Raw genomic sequence first — 19787 nt, forward strand, 5'->3', positions numbered from 1 at the left:
ACTGGGTGTTTAAGGTTAGCGATTTGTCCTATTATCTGTCTGTATAGCAAATGAAAAAAATACAATTACTTTTGTATACAAGTTAAAAATGTGTGTTTTATTATTTAAGTGTTTATTTATGTATTTAGGACCCCTTTATAACATATGCTACTAGCTGAATCCGGCACTGGTCATACATCGGTGCGTTTGTTCATCATGTGACGACTTCAAACATTGGCCGTGCCGGATGGTGTTGATGAATCTTCATTTTACTCCTTCGATCTGACCCTAAAATGTACGATAAAGCGAATCTTTTCTCCATTGTATTTCTAATAACATAAACAATTTCACACAATCTTGTTCTCACGCTATTGCAGTGCCATAGCGTGATGTTATTCATTTCTATCTTTTTTTATCATTTCTGGTGAAACGTTTATGAGTTCTTCAGAGCCATTCAGTGGTAGCAAAATATTTGTTCATATTGGAGGAATCTGATGAGCTTTGAAGCTATTTTCTACAGGTGCCCAATATAGTTGTTCTAAATAGCTAGCTGTTGTTCGTTAAGGGGCCGTCCATAAATGACGTCACGCGATTTTGGACGAATTTTGATCCCCCCCCCCCTTCGTCACACGGCGTCACAAAAAGTCAGACCCCCCCCTCAAATATGACGTCACAAAGCTCTGCCCCCCCCCCCAAAAAAAAAAACCATGCTTCAAATCGCTTTAAACTATTGTCATTGTAGTGCGTATTTAATGTGGCGCTGCACTCTGATATTGTAGGAGAAAACATTTATTAAAAAGTCGATTTAATTAAGTAGAACGTGTTGTCTATCTTTATTTAAAGTTGCGCATTTTGATGTGACGTCACATTTCTCAACCCAGCCCCGCCTCGTCACAAATGTCTGACCCCCCCCCTCCCCCCCAAGTGCGTGACGTCATTTATGGACGGCCCCTAACCGCATGTGAGTATAGCGGTAAGCCTACAGAGATGTGTCCGACACCTACGCGTAGCAAGACAGGAGATTGCACGATGCATACTTTCTAAGAACCACATTACAGGGACAACTTCTTTCACCATCTTTAAATGTTTAAGATAAATCCAAGTTGTGCAACGAATATGGATATTAATCTTCAGTTTGGTGTTGATGAACCTTCAGTTCGGTGTTGATGAACCTTCAATTCGGTGTTGATGAACCTTCAGTTCGGTGTTGATGAACCTTCAGTTCGGTGTTGATGAACTTTCAGTTCGGTGTTGATGAACCTTCAGTTCGGTGTTGATGAACCTCCAGTTTGGTGTTGATGAACCTTCAGTTCGGTGTTGATGAACCTTCAGTTCGGTGTTGATGAACCTTCAGTTCGGTGTTGATGAACCTTCAGTTCGGTGTTGATGAACCTCCAGTTTGGTGTTGATGAACCTTCAGTTTGGTGTTGATGAACCTTCAGTTCGGTGTTGATGAACCTCCAGTTTGGTGTTGATGAACCTTCAGTTCAGTGTTGATGAACCTTCAGTGCGGTGTTGATGAACCTTCAGTTCTATGTCGATGAACCTTCAGTTCGATGTTGATGAACCTTCAGTTCGGTGTTGATGAACCTTCAGTTCGGTGTTGATGAACCTTCAGTTCGGTGTTGATGAACCTTCAGTTCGGCGTTGATGAACCTTAAGTTCGTTGTTGATGAACCTTCAGTTCAGTGTTGATGAACCTTCAGTTCGTTGTTGATGAACCTTCAGTTCAGTGTTGATAAACCTTCAGTTCGGTGTTGATGAACCTTCAGCTCAGTGTTGATGAACCTTCAGTTCAGTGTTGATAAACCTTCAGTTCAGTGTTGATGAACCTTCAGTTCGGTGTTGATGAACCTTCAGCTCAGTGTTGATGAACCTTCAGTTCGGTGTTGATGAACCTTCAGTTCAGTGTTGATGAACCTTCAGTTCGGTGTTGATGAACCTTCAGTTCGGTGTTGATAAACCTTCAGTTCGGCGTTGATGAACCTTCAGTTCGTTGTTGATGAACCTTCAGTTCAGTGTTGATAAACCTTCAGTTCGGTGTTGATGAACCTTCAGCTCAGTGTTGATGAACCTTCAGTTCGGTGTTGATGAACCTTCAGTTCAGTGTTGATGAACCTTCAGTTCGGTGTTGATGAACCTTCAGCTCAGTGTTGATGAACCTTCAGTTCGGTGTTGATGAACCTTCAGTTCGTTGTTGATGAACCTTCAGTTCAGTGTTGATAAACCTTCAGTTCGGTGTTGATGAACCTTCAGCTCAGTGTTGATGAACCTTCAGTTCGGTGTTGATGAACCTTCAGTTCAGTGTTGATGAACCTTCAGCTCAGAACCTCCAGTTTGGTGTTGATGAACCTTCAGTGCTGTGTTGATGAACCTTTAATTCGGTGTTGATGAACCTTCAGTTCGGTGTTGATGAACCTTCAGTTCGGTGTTGATGAACCTTCAGTTCGGTGTTGATGAACCTTACAAGAAGAAAATGCTTCCCTCCCAACTACAACTCTCACACTCGATACGCCCAGTCTCGTCCGCCTGCTAGCCAGCGGTCCCACGTCAGTGTCCAGAGTTTACTCATTGCAACAACAACAACAACGACAAAAACACGTGAAAGTCACTTCAAGGCCTATTTGTTTGTTTCTTTTTTATCACAAAGCCTCAAACTTGTCCCGGACAGCCCTGTCCAAATAGCCTCGGGCATACAATTACATGAAATACAAGGATCAATTGGATTTCGTGTCTGTTTGTTTAATAGTCTCTGAGTAACAGAATGTGATATTACCGCTGCGTGGTAGCCCTCTAATCCAGCACTGTTGAGGCAGCAGCGAGGGTTGTCGGGTCGCACAGATGTTGTTGTGAAACTGCCTTCGCGTAGGTGTCGAGGATGCAAGCCAAACTACCCTGACTCGCCAGGAGATAGGCGGTACAACAGAGACGTGGACTCCACCTCTTCTGCCTCTACGGGATAAAATGTTGTTTCCTCGCACGTGTGCGTTTTCTCCGGGTCCTCAGATTTCCTCATTGTTTGGCCGACGCCACCTTAATATATAGAGGACCGCAGAGCCTGGGCAATCGTTGGCACCTGCACACCGCGTGGCCGCTGCCTTCCTGCTCTGGGTCATTCTTTCTTTGCCACTATTACTGCAAATAATGACGACAGCTTCAGGGCGCTGACCACCCGGGTGCTGTTATCGACTCCTTAAAGTGCAAAGTCGGCAAACGAACCTCAATATAAATTTCGATTTAAAGCTTTCGTGACTGCAGGGATTCATCTTTTTGGTTCTTTCGGTAAAGTCACGTGACTTTACCGAAAGAACTCTACACGTGCGAGGGGGCAACGCTTTATCCCATACAGATGGAACAGGTGGGAGTTCACATCTTTGCTGTACTGCCTCCTCCTGACCACCCGGGGTATGACACCTCCTTAACGCTCACGGGAAGGGAGTTGAGCAACATTTGTGCGGTGATACGCCAACCCTCGCAGCCTGCACAGTGCTGGACGACAAGCCACATGCAGCGTAGCCACCACCACGGCCTGGATTTGTCGCTCGTCGCTTTTGACGAAATTTTTTTGCCACAGAAAATTTAAAAGTTCAACGTAGGTCTGGTCACAGAATCGTTAAATCTGCAACAACACTTGGTAGACGATGGAGAAAGGGGTACAAACTGCGGTGTTGGTACCACCCAGAATGGCAAATGCTAACAATTATTTTCTTGAACAATTGCCTTTCTAGATAACGAATATCTATGATAACAAGGTCAAGGTAGTAGTTTCTAATGGTACAAATGCCATTAAAGAAGTATATCAACGTATGCATTAATATAAATGATAGTTTTTGGGGAAAACACGAATTGCGCTATGAAACATCCACGGAATGCGAGAATTAAGAGTGTCCATGAAGCAGGATAAGGGTGTTGCTCACGGTGGATACTGCCCATGATGGACACTGCAGAATCAGAATCTTTATTTATACCGGAGAAATCCGATGTGCTATAAAGCTCTTGTTTACAGATGTCCAGTTCGGGCAGAACGTTTCAACAAACAATACAAAAACACGATAGGAGTTCAAAGTTTAGGAAAGTTGAATAAAATCACTTAAAATTACGCAAATAAAACTAAATTTGTTTTCTCTTATCAGTTAAGGCCTGTGTGTCTCCTTTCCTCGTGTTTTGTGTTTTGTATCTCTTTGGAATTTTCACACTTAAATTCTAACTTAGCAATCTTTGAAATACGTAATCGACCAGGCTATGTGTTAATTGTGTGTTAACCGACTCTCTGTGTTGCATTACATTACATTTCGATATTTTGCTGGGTTTTTTAATTTTAATTTGATGTGTCTCTCTCCCGTTCTCCTGATTTTCAGGCTTGCTTGCTTTGCCGCCCGTCGTCCTACCCATTGATATGCTAATTTTTTCTCTAACCCCTCCCTCTCTCCGCCCCCACCCCCTCTCTATATTTAAGGCCTCGTCACAGAGACTTTTTCTCTCTGTGTGCCTATGTGTTGCTCTCTCTCTAAGTATCTTGGTGATATCTGTCTGCTTATATGTCTGTCTATAGTTTTCTGGTTAGATTGTTGTTGCCATTTCATTTATACCTGATGATGATTGCTTGTGTTGCAATCGAAACGTCGTATGCTATTATTTAATTTATTGTTTTATCTTTATACGTGACTTTACTGAAAGAACCAAAGAGTAATTCCTGCAGTCACGAAAGCTCCAAAATTAAGGTAAAGGCCACTTTGCTATTAGCATCTTTTTTCAGAAGCGACCTGGCCACAAATGATAGCTCAACGAAGTGGCTTATCATGCACATTATCAAGTGCTTTGATGCTTAATGTGTGTACGACAAACACGGAACCACAGACATAGCAACAATACAAAATCTAGATTTGAAGTTTTCGTGACTGCAGGGATCCATACTCTTTGGTTCTTTCGGTAAAGTCACGTAGGTAGAAAAATCAAATCAATTAAATCACGACGTTTCGATTCCAACACAAGCAATCATCATCATCATCAGGTGGGAAAACCACAGCAAGAAAATGTTTGCTGATGTGGGAGAGAGAGTGGCCATGGTAAGAGGTTATATAGGTGAGGAGAAGGTGGGGGCATGGGGTAGAGGGAGGGGAAGCGTTGCGTGGAGTAGTAGTACCCGGCGGATAGGATAGACGACAACCACTACAAAGCGGTTAGGGTTTTACCTGCTTAGGAGTAAGGGAGGAAAGGGAGTACAAAGTATAGGTAAGGTAAACCAATCGCTTAAATAACATAGAAAAATAAATCTAAACAGTTCAACACGTATGCTTTCGCGACCAATATTATCCATAATAGAGGCTTTTGGGGTCGATCGCGTGAAGCAAATGCGTCGTTACACACGCAACAAAATTTTAAACAATCGTGTTTTTTTTTTAAATATCTTACCACGGTAACAATTTCTCCCACATGGTGGCAACCAGCCCAAAAGTCAGCCCCGTCACTCGTCACACGGACGGGGGCTGACTTTGGGGCCAAGCGAGAGACCGAACGCGGTGACGCGGCTTCGCGTGGCGTACCGGGAAACCATTTTACCACGGTAACAATTTCTCCCACATGGTGGTAACCAGCCCAAAAGTCAGCCCCGTCACTCGTCACACGGACGGGGGCTGACTTTGGGGCCAAGCGAGAGACCGAACGCGGTGACGCGGCTTCTCGTGGTGTACCGGGGAAGCCGTCGTGGTAGGGCAGCCCGAGGGAGGCGGCCGGGTGTTGGGTGGGCAGCACGTAGTGGGGGTCCGGGAGACCTCTTGCCCGTGGCCCCACTCCGGGCAGCAGTCGCACGGGGCAGCCCGTGGGGCCCGGCCCGGGGAACATGCTCGGGCACATGCGTTTGCCCGGGGCGCTGCATCCATCTGCGCAAACCCCCCCAAAAAATTAAGACAAATATGATATTGATTTTTTTTACCTTTAGGCGTCATCTGGTCCAACACCCATGTGAGTCTAGGCTCTATGGAAAGCTGTCTCTCGGGTGTGGACCAATCAACTGCAAGGACAGTGCATACATGATCAGAGTTGTGTTTTTTGAGTGCATTATGACTGCAGGTATTGTGGTCTATGCAAACATGACTCCTCGTAAAAAAGGTGTCAGTTTTGTTGCCAGATAAAAGGGTAAAAAATAATTACAATTTTTACTGGCAAATGAGGTTCCAATGGTGTAAATGCTTACCCCGAGCTCTCATACTCTGATGGTGCATTGTCTTTGAGTTGTGCGCCTTTTGGCGTCATCTGGTCCAACCCATGTGAGACTAGGCTCTAAAGAAAGCTGTCTCGGGTGTGGACCAATCAACTTCAAGGACAGTGCATACATTATCAGAGTTATGTTTTTTGTTTGCATTATGACTGCAGGTATTGTGGTCTATGCAAACATGACTCCTCGTAAAAAAGGTGTCAGTTTTGTTGCCAGATAAAAGGGTAAAAAAACTATTATCATAATTTTTACTGGCAAATGAGGTTCCAATTGAAGAAAGACAAAGACAAAGGTCCCCTGTATAGGCTTTAACACGCTGGCTCAGAGATGGGGCAACTACCTCGCCCGGATACAGAAGGCCGTGGGTTCGATCCCGACGCCTGCTGTATATTTGGAGTTTGTGCGTCTCTCTCTCACACCGTGGTCGCGTGGATTTGTCTCCGGCGCTTCCGGTCGAAACCCCCCACATTTAGAATCATTTGAGGCTGAGTTGACCTAGGGGATAATGCACTATGTCCTGATAGTGCATTGTCTTTGTGCCGTTCGCCTTTTGGCGCCCTCTGGTCTAACACTGGTTGAGACGAGGCTCTAAAGAAAGCTGTCTCTGGTGTGGAACCAATCAGTTTCAAAGACAATGCATATACCATTAGAGCAAGTTTTTTTTGCATGTTCACCACAAATATATGTGGTTAATGCAAACATGATTCCTTGCAAAAGGTTTCAGTTTGGTGTTTTAACATCTTAACACCTGTTTTATTGCCAGAAAGGGTTATACCTATTCTTATATTACCAATTCCGGTTCAGTGATTCTGCACTTGCTCTATTACAATAGTACTATACCGCCTTCAACTTTTAAGGTTAGCGATTTGTCGTATTATCTGGCTGTATAGCAAATGTAAAAATACAATTACTTTACTGTGCAAGTAAACATTTAACGTGTTTTTTTTATTAATGGCCCCTTTATAACATATGCAACAGGCCCCACACTCGCTTAATCGGGCACTGGATCGAGGGGAGATGGAGTGACGTGGCCACGCGTCACTACATGTAGTGACGTCACCACGCGTGGGGATTGGAGCGCAACGCTGAAACCACGTGTCCCCACCGCTCCACGAACGCGCGTTGTCTGGACCGCCTGATAGAGCATTCGCTGTTCGCGAGCACCTATTAAGGCTGGATAACGTTGTCACACAAACTGGTGGTGGAGGCACACCTTACCCCAGACACCCGGCCGGCTTTGTATTCCTGACACAGTACCTCATTACTTTTTTTGATCGCGTGACTAAACCAGCTCCTCATTTTAGGCGAAGCAAACTTAGAAGAGAGTCAAACCAGAGCCAGGTTTGTATTACAACCAGATGGATCGGAACTGAACTTTATTCGTCACCGATGTCGGAATCGATCTCGGGAGACCGGGTTCGCATGGCTTACCACTGCGCCACCTTCCCTCACCAAAGATTCCCCGTATAGCCTTAACAGACTGTAGGGGTAAGTGCTGTTAGCCGGCGCCTATAAAGGCCGGCACGGCACACGAGGGGGTGCGTGGCCAACACAACGCCCGGCCTCCTTTGTTTCCCGAGTGGAGATGTTCACACATACTCTTAGGTGTTTCGGTAAAGTCACGTAGGTAAAAAATAAATAATACAAATATAATTGAAATAATAATAGAAATAAAAGGATGTGATTTATTATTTTTTATTTATTTTTTACCTACGTGACCTTACCGAAAAACCTAAGAGTATGAATCCTTGCAGTCACGAAAGCTTCAAATCTAAAATGTTCACACATCGCACCAGATAATTATTTGAGGCTGAGTCGACATGGGGGAGGGGCCAAGACCGGTTCAGATAATCGTCACCGGTGTTGGCCGTGAGCGGGAATCGAACCCCGGGTCCCCAGGTTCGTAGCGCAGCGCAATAACCGCTACGCCACCTTTCCCTCGCCAAAGAACGTTTGTGCACACACACACCCGCACACGCACTGGACGACTAATTAATTACCAGATTAGGAAAAATGTGACAAATAGTTTACATATTCTTGGTTCTTTCGGTAAAGTCACGTAGAAGGGAAATAATAAAATAATAAAATTATAAAACAATAAAATGTTATTGATTTATATATATTAAATAAAAATTAAAAACAATACAATTTTATTGTTTTATGTATATTTTATTATTTCCCTTCCACGTGACTTTACCGAAAGAACCAAGAATATGAATCGCTGCAGTCACGAAAACTTTAAATCAAAATAGTTTACAGTTAAACAACTAGAAACTATTCTTTTGTATTCATCTATGAACAATTTGTCATGAAACTATAAACTATGTTTTTATTCACCTTTTAAGGCCCACTGAGCAATATAGATTTTTTTTCAGAAGCGACCCGGTCACAAATGATAGCTCAACGAAGCGGCTTATCATAGGGAAATTTATAGCCGTCAAATATTTGAAACGCACGTTGATTCTTAATGTGGAGGGGAAAAAACTGAAGAAAAATCCACGCGACCACGGGAAGAGAGACACGCAAACTCACAATACACAGGCGTCAGGGTCGGGATCGAAGCCACGACTTCCTGCATACCAGGCGAGGGAGTTAACATCTCGCCACCGCGGCAACCCAACATACGCATACAGGCATCGCTTTTAAATGACAGATGTCCATTTAAAGATAACATTACATAGATCACTTTTCCATTTAACACTACATAGCGCATTAATGCGTCGGAGGTATTTTTTTTGTGTTATCAATTCATCAATTAAATTCCCCTTTTCGTCCTTATTCCAACACGTGCAGCTCGTTGAGATTGATTTGCCGATTAGAGTCGAGGTTGAGTGCTGCAGTGGTTGCGATGGTGAGCAACGCGCTTGCCTTGTAAGATCAACGTCGCCGGTTCGATAGCATTGAACAGACTGTTGGAGCAAGTGCTGTGAGCGAGCACCTATGAAGGCCGGCACGGCACACGACGGGGTGGGTGGCCAATACCACGCCCGGCCGCCTTTGTCTCCCCAGTGCTAATGTGGCTGCACGTGCACACACACACACACACCGCACGTGATGCGTTTAAAGTGACGTGAAATGTTTGGAGGAAGGAGTAGTGGCGCAATGATTTGCACCAAGGTCGTAAATATAATATATAATGGGGGACACACACACCCCCCTCCAATATTCAAATATGCTCAAAATGTCCCCCCCCCCCCCCATATATTGCTATAAAATAGATTTCTGTTTATATTATTGTGGTTATGGTTGTACTTTATGAATCCCTAATCTCTGCCCTTGCATACAATGACTCAAGAAAAGGTAAAAAATAAGTAAAAACAGAGCAATGTAATACAATACACTATTAGACATTATTGTAATAAATACATAAAAAGGCCATCCCATGTGTTAGTGAATTTTTAAAATATTTTAGGCAGGAAATGGCAGGAAATTGGTTTTAAAATTTAGATATTTTTCTGCGGGGGGACCCCCAGACCCTCTCAAAGATTTGGTCCATCCAATGTTGACTCCATGGCTACGGCTGTGCAGTGTCTGAGCCGGCCCTTGGCATCCCCTCTTCGTCGCTAACCCGCACTGACCAATCGTGGTGAAGTATGGTCAACCACACCCCCACGAAAATCATGCAGAGGGTTGACAAAGAGCTTCAACGTTTAAATTAATACCGTATTACTAGAGATGTATTTATAAGGGGCCGTACATAAATGACGTCACGCGATTTTGAACGATTGTTTACCCCCCCTTCCTCGTCACACGGCGTCACAAAAAGTCAGCCCCCCCTCAAATATGACGTCACAAAGCTCTGCCACCCCCCCAATCATATTTCCATTTTAAAAATAAAACACGCTTCAAATCGCTTTAAACTATTGTCATTGTAGTGCGTATTTAATGTGCCGCCGCACTCTGATGTTGTAGGAGAAAACATTTTTTAAAAAGTCTATTTAACTAAGTAGAACGTGTTGTTTATATTTATTTAAAGTTGCGAATTTTGATGTGACGTCACATTTGTCTAACCCCCCCCCCCCTCGTCACACATCGTCACAAATGTCTGACCACCCCCCCTCCCTATGTGTGTGACGTCATTTATGGACGGCCCCTAAAGACTCTTGTATACGTTCAAAAGTTGTGTCCTTACCTCCTCTGCACAAGGTCGGTGTGGCGCAAATCCATCAAATCATCACATCCATATTCTGCTTTGATGGCTGATGTGGATGTGTACACAGCTTGTTGACATTACTTCGCACCATACGTAACCAACCGTGCTAATTGGAGGTGCGGCGGAAGGAAAACAAACTAAACATGAAAACAAAAACTTTTCTAAAGAAATTCGTTTTCAATCTAGAATAAAAGTGCATAGCATCAGTGGCTTTCTAATATCGGAAGGAAGAGCATTCCAGACGGCCGCAGACGCGCATCTGAAAGCGGGCGATGTGGTGACCGTCTTTGTTCGATTGCTCGCCAAAAGCCGCTGCGAGGATGACCGGAGTTCACGTGATGGGTTATGCTCCCGAGACGATATGAGCAAGGTGGTATCGTGGTTCATTTCTGGCAAGCACTTCGCGTGTGATGAGTGCGACCTTTTAAAGAGCAACAGCTGAAATTTCACATTGAGGCGGCTCAGCCAGATGATTGCGTCAGGAGTGGCCAAGTGGAGCATCGCTCTGACGAAGCCTCCTCCTTCTCCTCTGTAATTTCTGGACCGGGCAATGAGTAGTCAATTACATGTATCAGCTCACAATACTTGTACCGAATTGTGTGTGTGTGTATAATCGATTCATATATAGGTCGATCTCAGCCTCAAGTGAGTAGCTGATGCGGTGTATAAACATCGCCACTGGGGAGACAAAGGTTGGCTACGTACGGTGCGAAAGAAGTTGAACATATATACATACACAGGCTGTCGGGCGTAGTGCTGGCCACCCTCGTTTACCGTGATGGCCTTCGTAGGTGCTACTCGCTAATGGCACTTGCCCCATCAGTCTGTGACTGCTTTAGGGTTGTTCTTTGTCTTTGATTCGTATCTACGTCACGTCACCCCCTTGCATCACTACTTTTTGTGTAAAGTTCATTGACCTTCCCCACCCCCGCACCTGCGATTAAAACACGGTTGGCTCCGTACGGTGCGAAACATGTTCAAGATACATACATAATGCACTCCCTGTGTGCCACTACGGATCCTGTATCGATGAGCACGTGTTCAGACTTGTCCGTGACCCCTTCGAACGTAGCTGCAGACACTATCAGGTGATATTAATTAAACGTAGTGTGTGTACTAAGACCTGTTTTTTGCTTTTTAAGACATTCGGTGCAAATGGCGCTTTGAGAACGCGATAGTATGTTTTATTATATATTGGTGTAGGCTTACAGTCAAAATGTCTACTCTTGCGTGTGATAGGCAATTTGTTCAGGAGATAATTGTCAATGTCGAGGCGGTCTGCTAGCCACATTACAAATGATTCGTGCAGACGTAAAGAATTAGTTCTACTCAGAGGTACACAGTTATATGCACGCACTTGCAGTGTGTAAATATCGTATAGAGCACTTTACTGTAACTGTACACATATACAAGATGTACCAATAAGAAAGTTGAATAGTATTGTTATTCGGGATACTGGCATAAATATGATATGAATGTATGTATGTATGCATTCGACTTATAAAATGTATTGGTACGTTCTGTTTCAGGAGAAACCCCATTTTCTGATATCATCACAAGCCCTCAAGAAAAAACAACAATTGTGAGATTTGTACACGAACGCTGTTCAATAGTTCAAGTCCCAAAGCCCTTTCCAGCGTGAAATGAACATATCAGCGCCTGAACGCCGCACGATACGAAGATGGGTGAATCAGTTTGAGGCCACAGGATCTATCCAGAAGGGGGACATCTTGTAGATCAATGACAGCGAATGATGGACGAAACGTAGAAGTTCATCAACAATTCCAGATTATAAAATACACATTCAGCGATCTCGAATTACAACACCACTATTCGACTTTTTAGTTTTTCGGCACGTACGTTTTGGGACGCACTGGACAACGACCCGATTCGTCGAGAGGTGGGACGCTTCCCACCGCAAAACGCGAACACGGCTTCAATGGCCGCGCGTGTAGCATTGCTGCTTTGTCGGCTCGGTAACGCGGTCACTTGGTGCATACCAGTGGCCAACAAAAAAACGAATTCTGGCCTGGACTTTTGCACCTGTTTTAAACTAATTTCAGGGTGCTGATTCCAAATCTGATCTCAGATTTGCTCTATCACATTACATTTTTATGATATCGTCATACCCCGTTTTCATTGATTTTACCCGAAATTAACTCTGTCACTTATGATTGCAAGTTGTTGCGAGTCAGTGACTGCTTTAGTGTTAAAATATGGTGCTGTATTTTTAGGATAGATAGTGTGTTTATAATAACATTTTATGTAGATATCCACATTCATGTAATATTTTGCTTCTGCTGTTTTTTTTGAAAATGCTATATTTTATATCTCAAAAACCTGATGTGATAGACAAAGACTGATGCCAGATTTGGAATGAGCACCCCAAAATTACCTTAAAACCGTTGGAATACCTTATGCCAGAAAACGTGTGTTGACCACTGTTATTCGCAAGTTCACCGTATATAGTCGACTTTATTTACACAGAGAGAGGGGTGTGGGGTGTGCGCCTTGCTATCCACACGCTAAAACACTCATCGCACGCTGCACCCTCACTACGTTCGTTTACAGAGTTACGTGAGATGGAGGCACGTGTACAGGAGATGTTGTTTAATAGTAATACGATGATTAATTTGTACTTATTCAGTAGCTTATACACACACCGTTGTTAAAACGTTGATATGTGTAAGGTTGTACGATACGGACTCGGAGCTGTGTGGATTCACTACGTCGAAGGATCGGGAGGGAGATGTATGGTGACAGTTTGAGGAAGTCTTCGTCCAGCTGTGGATTGATCATGGCTACAGCTGCTACTGCTGATGATATAATAATGACAATAATGAAAAGAGATGTTTTTTTTCGATTTAAAGCTTTCGTGACTGCAGGGATTCATCTTCTTGGGCTCTTTCGTTAAAGTCACGTAGAAGGGAAGTAATAAAATAATAAATAATTTGCTAATTATTTTGTCAAGACGCTCTTTGCCCCTCCATCCCAGCATAAACAGTCGCTCCAAGCCTGGGGCGTGCCATTCAGACTCTGTCTACCTGACAGACCTGTTCTCCACCTGAAGACGGCTGCTTGCGTTGTGGCCGAAACGTCGTAAGAATTATTTTATTATGTTTTATTTTTCAAATTTTATTATTTCCCTTCTACGTGACTTTACCGAAAGAACCAAGAAGAGAGATGTTGTTGTTTAGTGGGAGGAGGGGAAACGAGAACACAAATGCTCATAATGTACAGGTTGGCCGTGAAGTCAGGACACGTACGTTTTAGTTTAACAAATCACGTTGAATTATATCATTTGTTTTAACAAATGCGCAGACTGATTGCAATTAGCATCAAGTCAGCGATGCATGGATTCTCTTTTGACACGAATTTATGACTTTATTAAAAATGTGCAGCTGCCTTATTTAGCACGCTTACAAACGAATGTATCTCGTTCGCCTTTAGTCAGTTTTATTACCATTTTAAAAGTCATCTGAAAAGCAAAAACAACAATAGGCATTAATAATACATCACATATTTACCTTAACGAAAAAACTAAATGTGTTCGTGCCAGTGTTAAATTAAAATAACCCCATGTGTCCTGTCTTTTGGGGCACCCTGTACAACGATGAGTGCCAGCCACTCTCAATGGACAAGGCCATCCAACCCCACGCCATGTAGTAGTAGGCCATCGGGGTGTTTTGACCATACTTCACCACACCGCTCATTGCGGATTGGTGAAAGGGAGGAGAGGAAGGGGACAGCACCGGTGCCGATATCACTCGTGGCTGATTGTCAAACTGCGGACAGGAATCGAACTGGGAGTTCATTAGCGCCGTATACTACCCCGCTCATCGTACCATCACTCCATGCACCATGCTGGAGACAGGGGGGGGAAGGGTGGTAGGGTTCCGGGAGGGGGGGGGAGGCTGCAGCAAACATTTCGAATGTGTTCAGGGAACGACGTTATGACTCGGCCTCGAATGAGTACCTGCTGCGGTGCGTAAAAGAACATCGCGGCCGGGCGTGGTGCTGGCCACCCACCCCTCGTGTGCCGTGCCGGCCTTCATAGGTGTTCGCTAACAGCACTTGCCCCAGCAGTCTGTTGAAGGCTATACGGGGGGATTCTTCGTACTCTTAGGTTTTTTCGGTAAAGTCACGTAGGTAAAAAAATATATAATTGAAATAATAATAGAAATTAAATAATAAATCACGACGTTTCGGAGGCAACACAAGTCTCTGTCTCAAGTGAGTAAATATAGCTGTGACGGTCCCACCTGATGACGGAGACTTGTGTTGCCTCCGAAACGTCGTGATTTATTATTTTATTTCTATTATTTCAATTCTATTTATTATTATTTATTTTTTACCTACGTGACTTTACCGAAAAACCTAAGAATATGAATTATTGCAGTCACGAAAGCTTCAAATCTGGGATTCTTCGTCTTTGTTTGTGTGTACCGAATGAGGCAACGGTCCACTCGTATGAGACGCGCGGAGATGGATGTAGGAAACCTGCCGCTTTATTTGAACGGCCGCGTAGAGAGAACGCACCGGCGAGCGAGCTTTGCATTGCAATGTACACAACGTACCCTCTGCAGAACTTCTTTCGCACCGTACGTAGCCAACCGCGCCAATCGGAGGTGCGGTGCGAGAAAAAAAACAAGGCAACAAACTAAACGCACACAGAGAGCAGTTCTCTCGAGAATTGCGTTTTCAATAATAATTACGTTAAAGAGGGCAATCTTTCACAGCGCCGCTGTTTGGAAACGTCTCTTTGTGTGTTTGTTTAACGACGTGTCCACAGTGGCCAACCCACGCAATACGCAAACGACGGGTCTGCGGGGCCCAATATAGATGTGAGGGTTTGATAGCGAATGTGTCACGGCACAAGCGCCCCAGTGTTTGCCGTTGCGTTTCCTCGACTCGAGAGCTCTAAAGATGAACGGCGAGTTGATTGTTATTCGTGTTGTTGTTGTTTTGTCGCACGGTCAGAGGATTGATGTTTAGCCCCGGCTCGTTACGTTATTGCCATTGCAAGCAAAGCGATGGCGGTTTCGCAAAGATAATGAGACGAACGAGAGTTGCTTCATGTTAAAGGAGCGATACGCTGTTTCGTTAACGGGTATGGGGCAGTCCATAAATGACGTCACGCGATTTTGGACGATTTTTGACCCCCCCCCCCTCGTCACACGGCGTCACAAAAAAGTCAGACCCCCCCCTCAAACATGACGTCACAAAGCTCTGCCCCCCCCCCCCACCCAAAAAAATAAAACACGCTTCAAATCGCTTTGAACTATTGTCATTGTAGTGCGTATTTAATGTGGCGCTGCACTCCGATGTTGCAGGAGAAAACATTTATTAAAAAGTCTACTTATTTAAGTAGAACGCGGCTGATGATCGCATTTTTACGTGACGTCACATTTCTCAAACCCCCCCCCCCCTCGTCACAAATCTCTGACCCCCCCCCCAGGTCCATGACGTCATTTATGGACGGCCCCTATGTTAAAATATAACATGCTCTCTGTTTTAATATAATGTAGCCCGTATCCGTTTATCAGCATCGTCGTGAAACAGACACGTGCTTTTCATACTTCTACCTTAGAAAGAGTAAAACCGAATATATAATAGGCGACGTTTCGTGCAATGGCCCTGTTATAGTTGCGTTTTATTTTCTCTCTTGTAAGGCCACAGTGTTATTTCTGAATGTATTTAATTGTTGTTGTTAATTGTGCTTGTGCGCCACTGCCATCGCAGCAGAAGCAGCAGAAGCAGCATCGCCAAATAAAATTTTAGTCATAATCAACGTTTTTTGGTTTAGATCGCGTTATTTATAAATTTGTCGTAACCCTCCACCACCCGACACGGCCAATCAGTAACATTTATAAATAACGCGATCTAAACCCAGGAACGTTGATTATGAATAATATTGGTCGCGAAAGCCTACGTGTTAAAATTTTAGTGCGGTGTTATTGAGGAATGCGTTGAGTTGCGTTATCATTATTATATCATCATCATCAGCAGCAGCTGTAGCCATGATCAATCCACTGCTGGACGAAGACTTCCCCAAACTGTCACCATACAGCTCCCTCCCGATCCTGCGACGTAGTGGATCCACACCGCTCCGAGTCCATATCGTACAGCTTTACACATACCGACGTTTTAACAACGGCGTGTATAAGCTACTGAATAAGTACACATTAATCTTCGTATTACTATTAAAACATAATCTACGTCTCGAGTTTCGTGGCTGGCTGCTGGCAGGGCATCCCAACAATAACAACTCTGCTATTTGTAGCTGGCTAACTGGGTAAACGGGATCTTTTTTTTTATTGTCCGTGTGACAAAATAAATATCGAATTGAGTTGAAACGGCGGAAGACGTTTGGAAAAATTCTTCACAGATAGTGCCGCCGAAGAGGTAGGTGGAAGCAACGAATAAATAAAATACTTTTAATTTAAAATCGCTCCATCGTTCAAATTTGTGCTCCTACTAATGCAATGGTTTCGCCAGAATATCCTTTAAATACGAGATAATAATAAAAAAACCGTCTCAAAACAGTACATGTTATCTTCGCGTTTTTATAACATAACATAGCAGAACACTTGCAATGCTCCGACTACAGGAGGATTTAACAAGTAGGCGATATCAACATCATTCATAATACAGTTTTGTTTAGGGTACGATCGCGTATTCACAGGAGGATTGTGAGAAGAGCGGCATCACAATGACAGCTGTCTCTTTGTTTTCCGTTGCAGAGAAGCGAGTTCTCTCTGAGTTTATCGATCATCATAATACTGATGATGGTGAATAATATAATATAATAATGATGCATAACATAATAATGCATAATATAATACTAATGATGATGCATAATATAATATAATAATTATGAATACTATAATATAACAATAGTGAATAATATAATATCGATGCATAATATTATAATAATGCATAATACAATACTAATGATTATGCATTATATAATAATTATGAATAATATAATATAATAATGATGCATAATATAATACAACAATGATGCGTAATATTATATAATTATTATTAAAACAATATAATAATTATTAATAATAGAATATAATAATGGTGAATAGTATAATATAATAATGATGCATTATATAATATAATAATGATGCATAATATAATATAATAATTATGAATAATATAATATAATAATGGTGAATGCATCAAAATTCCACGCTGTGCTCGGCCGTGTGGCTCCGTCTGAGCGTGCCGCACCATCGCCGGTCACTGCGGGTCGGTCTGTGTTGGTGTAAGTTACTAAACACATTTATTAGACACCAAACTCAATTAAATGTTTACACGTTACGTTATATGTAGTTTTTTTTAAAGCATACACTGTGCATACATGGCATTTATTAAATACGTATACGATACCGATATCTTTTACAGCAAAGACAAAGATCACCCCCCGCCCGTGTAGCCTTAACAGACTGTTGGGGCAAGTGCTGTTAGCGAGCTCCTATGAAGGCCACAGTGAGTGGAGAACTAAAATAGAACGCCACGATCCACGGATGGAATTTGTTACAATTGTGCTATTGGCGTCGTGGTTACCAGATCGTGGAATCCGTTCGGAAATCTCGCCCCAGCTCGTCGGAGGAGCTGCTCAGGGTGAAAACTCAATCATTCACTTGGACTTCGTCGCATTTACACATTCCGGGTCACACTGCCACACAAAGACACGGATGGCCCGTATAGCCTTAACAGACTGTAGGGGCAAGTGCTGTTTGCGAGCACCTATTAACGCCGGCACGGCACACGAGGGGGTGGGTGGCCAGCACCACGCCCAACCGCCTTTGTCTCCCCAGTGGCGATGTTTTTTTTTGACACACCGCACCAGGCTACTAATTTGAGGCTGAGTCGACCTAGGGGATGCCCGGGACCGGTTCAGCTAACCGTCACCGGTGTTGGCAGTGAGCGGGAATCGAACTCGCATGTTCACCGGCATGCTGGCTAATATAGAGTAGTTAGGGCTGTAGAATGGCATAGCTCCAAGTGTGTGTTGACTCTCGTTGTCATGTCCTATTGAGTTATTGTCCCAGGCTAGGCGTCACTGGTCGGGGACTGTCGATCCACACCACGAGTCACCCGGGGGGCAACAGGAGCGCACAGCTTTAGCTCCTTATTGATGTATTGCTATCAGGACATCAAACAATGACATCGATTTAAGGATGCGCAATTTTAAACATAAATGGCGCAACAAAGAAAGAACGAAGAATGATGATTGAAATAACATGAAAATACAGCGTAAAGCTGTTATGTATACAGATATATACTGTATGCGTGAAAATATACAACAGACAAAGATCCACCCGTATAGCCTCGTGAGACCTTTGGGACAAGTGATGTTAGCGAGCAGCTATGAAGGCCGGCAGGGCACGAGAGAAAGTGGATTTTCCAACACCACGCCCGACCGCCTTTGTCTCCCCAGTGGCGATGTTTACGCACCGCACCAGGTACTCATTTGAGGATGAGTCGACCTAGAAGAGGCCCAGGTGAGAGTCACTCGTCTGGGCTGTGAGCGGGAATCGAACTTGGGTCACCGGGTTCGTAGCGCACACACTACCGCTCTCCATATAATATAAAAGTATATACCAGTACGGTAAATACACGTGTATACATGACAACGTATTATTTGCTGTATACAGCCATATACTTTTACACGTCAAAAGGGGAAGACCGACATAGTTCATGGACAGGTCGACGGATAAGGGAGTTAAATGCTATGATCGCTAGAACAACCAACACCACCACCACAATAATGATAGGGTACACACACGTACATTTACGTTTGCGTTGTTAGTACGCTATATGAACTCTGCTGTGGGTAACACTATATGCATAGACGCAAATTAAACAATGCGCTGTCTGCAACTAGACATCGATTCCCTCCTGCGTCAGCATAAGACTGTCGGAGCAAATGCTGTTGGCGAGCACCTATTAAGGCCAACACAGCGAACGATGATATTTTACATCAACTAAGCGGAGACCCGCAGTGGTAGTAGTAGGTTTTCACCCTTTAAACTGGTACAAAACTGACACCAGTTTAAAGGGTAAAAAACAGTTTAAAGGCTAAAAACCTACTACTATATTTTGCCATTAGTAAAGGAGGTCTCATAGTGTACCCGCAGTGGTGTTATGATCCCATAACGCTCTATCATCACGATGTGTGCAGAGGAGAGTGGCTTGTGTGTGAAGCCGCCTCCACAACAGTCGCTGGTATTTAGTTTGTTGCCCTTCGATTAGCACGGTTGGCTCCGTACGGCGCGAAAAAAGTTCAACGTAATTCAATATACACATACCTACGATGTAAACACGTGTTGCTTATTCCAGAACTGTGCTTACATTAGCTGTGCTTATATCCAGATTCCACTGTATTGGTATCACATCGATCTCATTGAACAATAACTCAGAATG

At 43.6% G+C, this 19787-nt stretch overlaps 1 protein-coding gene across 2 annotated transcripts in view; it reads right to left on the reverse strand.

Moving 5' to 3' along the window:
* The window catches only part of LOC133360004 (H2.0-like homeobox protein), a 63622-nt gene that overhangs the window by 27218 nt on the left and 16617 nt on the right, over positions 1 to 19787 (reverse strand). Inside the window, exon 2 of one of the 2 annotated variants that reach the window (XM_061578571.1) lies at positions 5670 to 5858. The exons of the other annotated variant lie outside the window; for it this stretch is intronic. Within the exon in view, the coding sequence (XP_061434555.1) occupies positions 5670 to 5858 (189 nt within the window). The remainder of the gene's footprint in view (positions 1 to 5669; positions 5859 to 19787) is intronic. 2 annotated transcript variants of the gene reach the window in all.

The sequence above is a fragment of the Lethenteron reissneri genome, chromosome 8 (genome assembly GCF_015708825.2).
Source record: "Lethenteron reissneri isolate LAM-NWPU_2019-01 chromosome 8, ASM1570882v1, whole genome shotgun sequence".
Classification (NCBI taxonomy): domain Eukaryota; kingdom Metazoa; phylum Chordata; class Hyperoartia; order Petromyzontiformes; family Petromyzontidae; genus Lethenteron; species Lethenteron reissneri.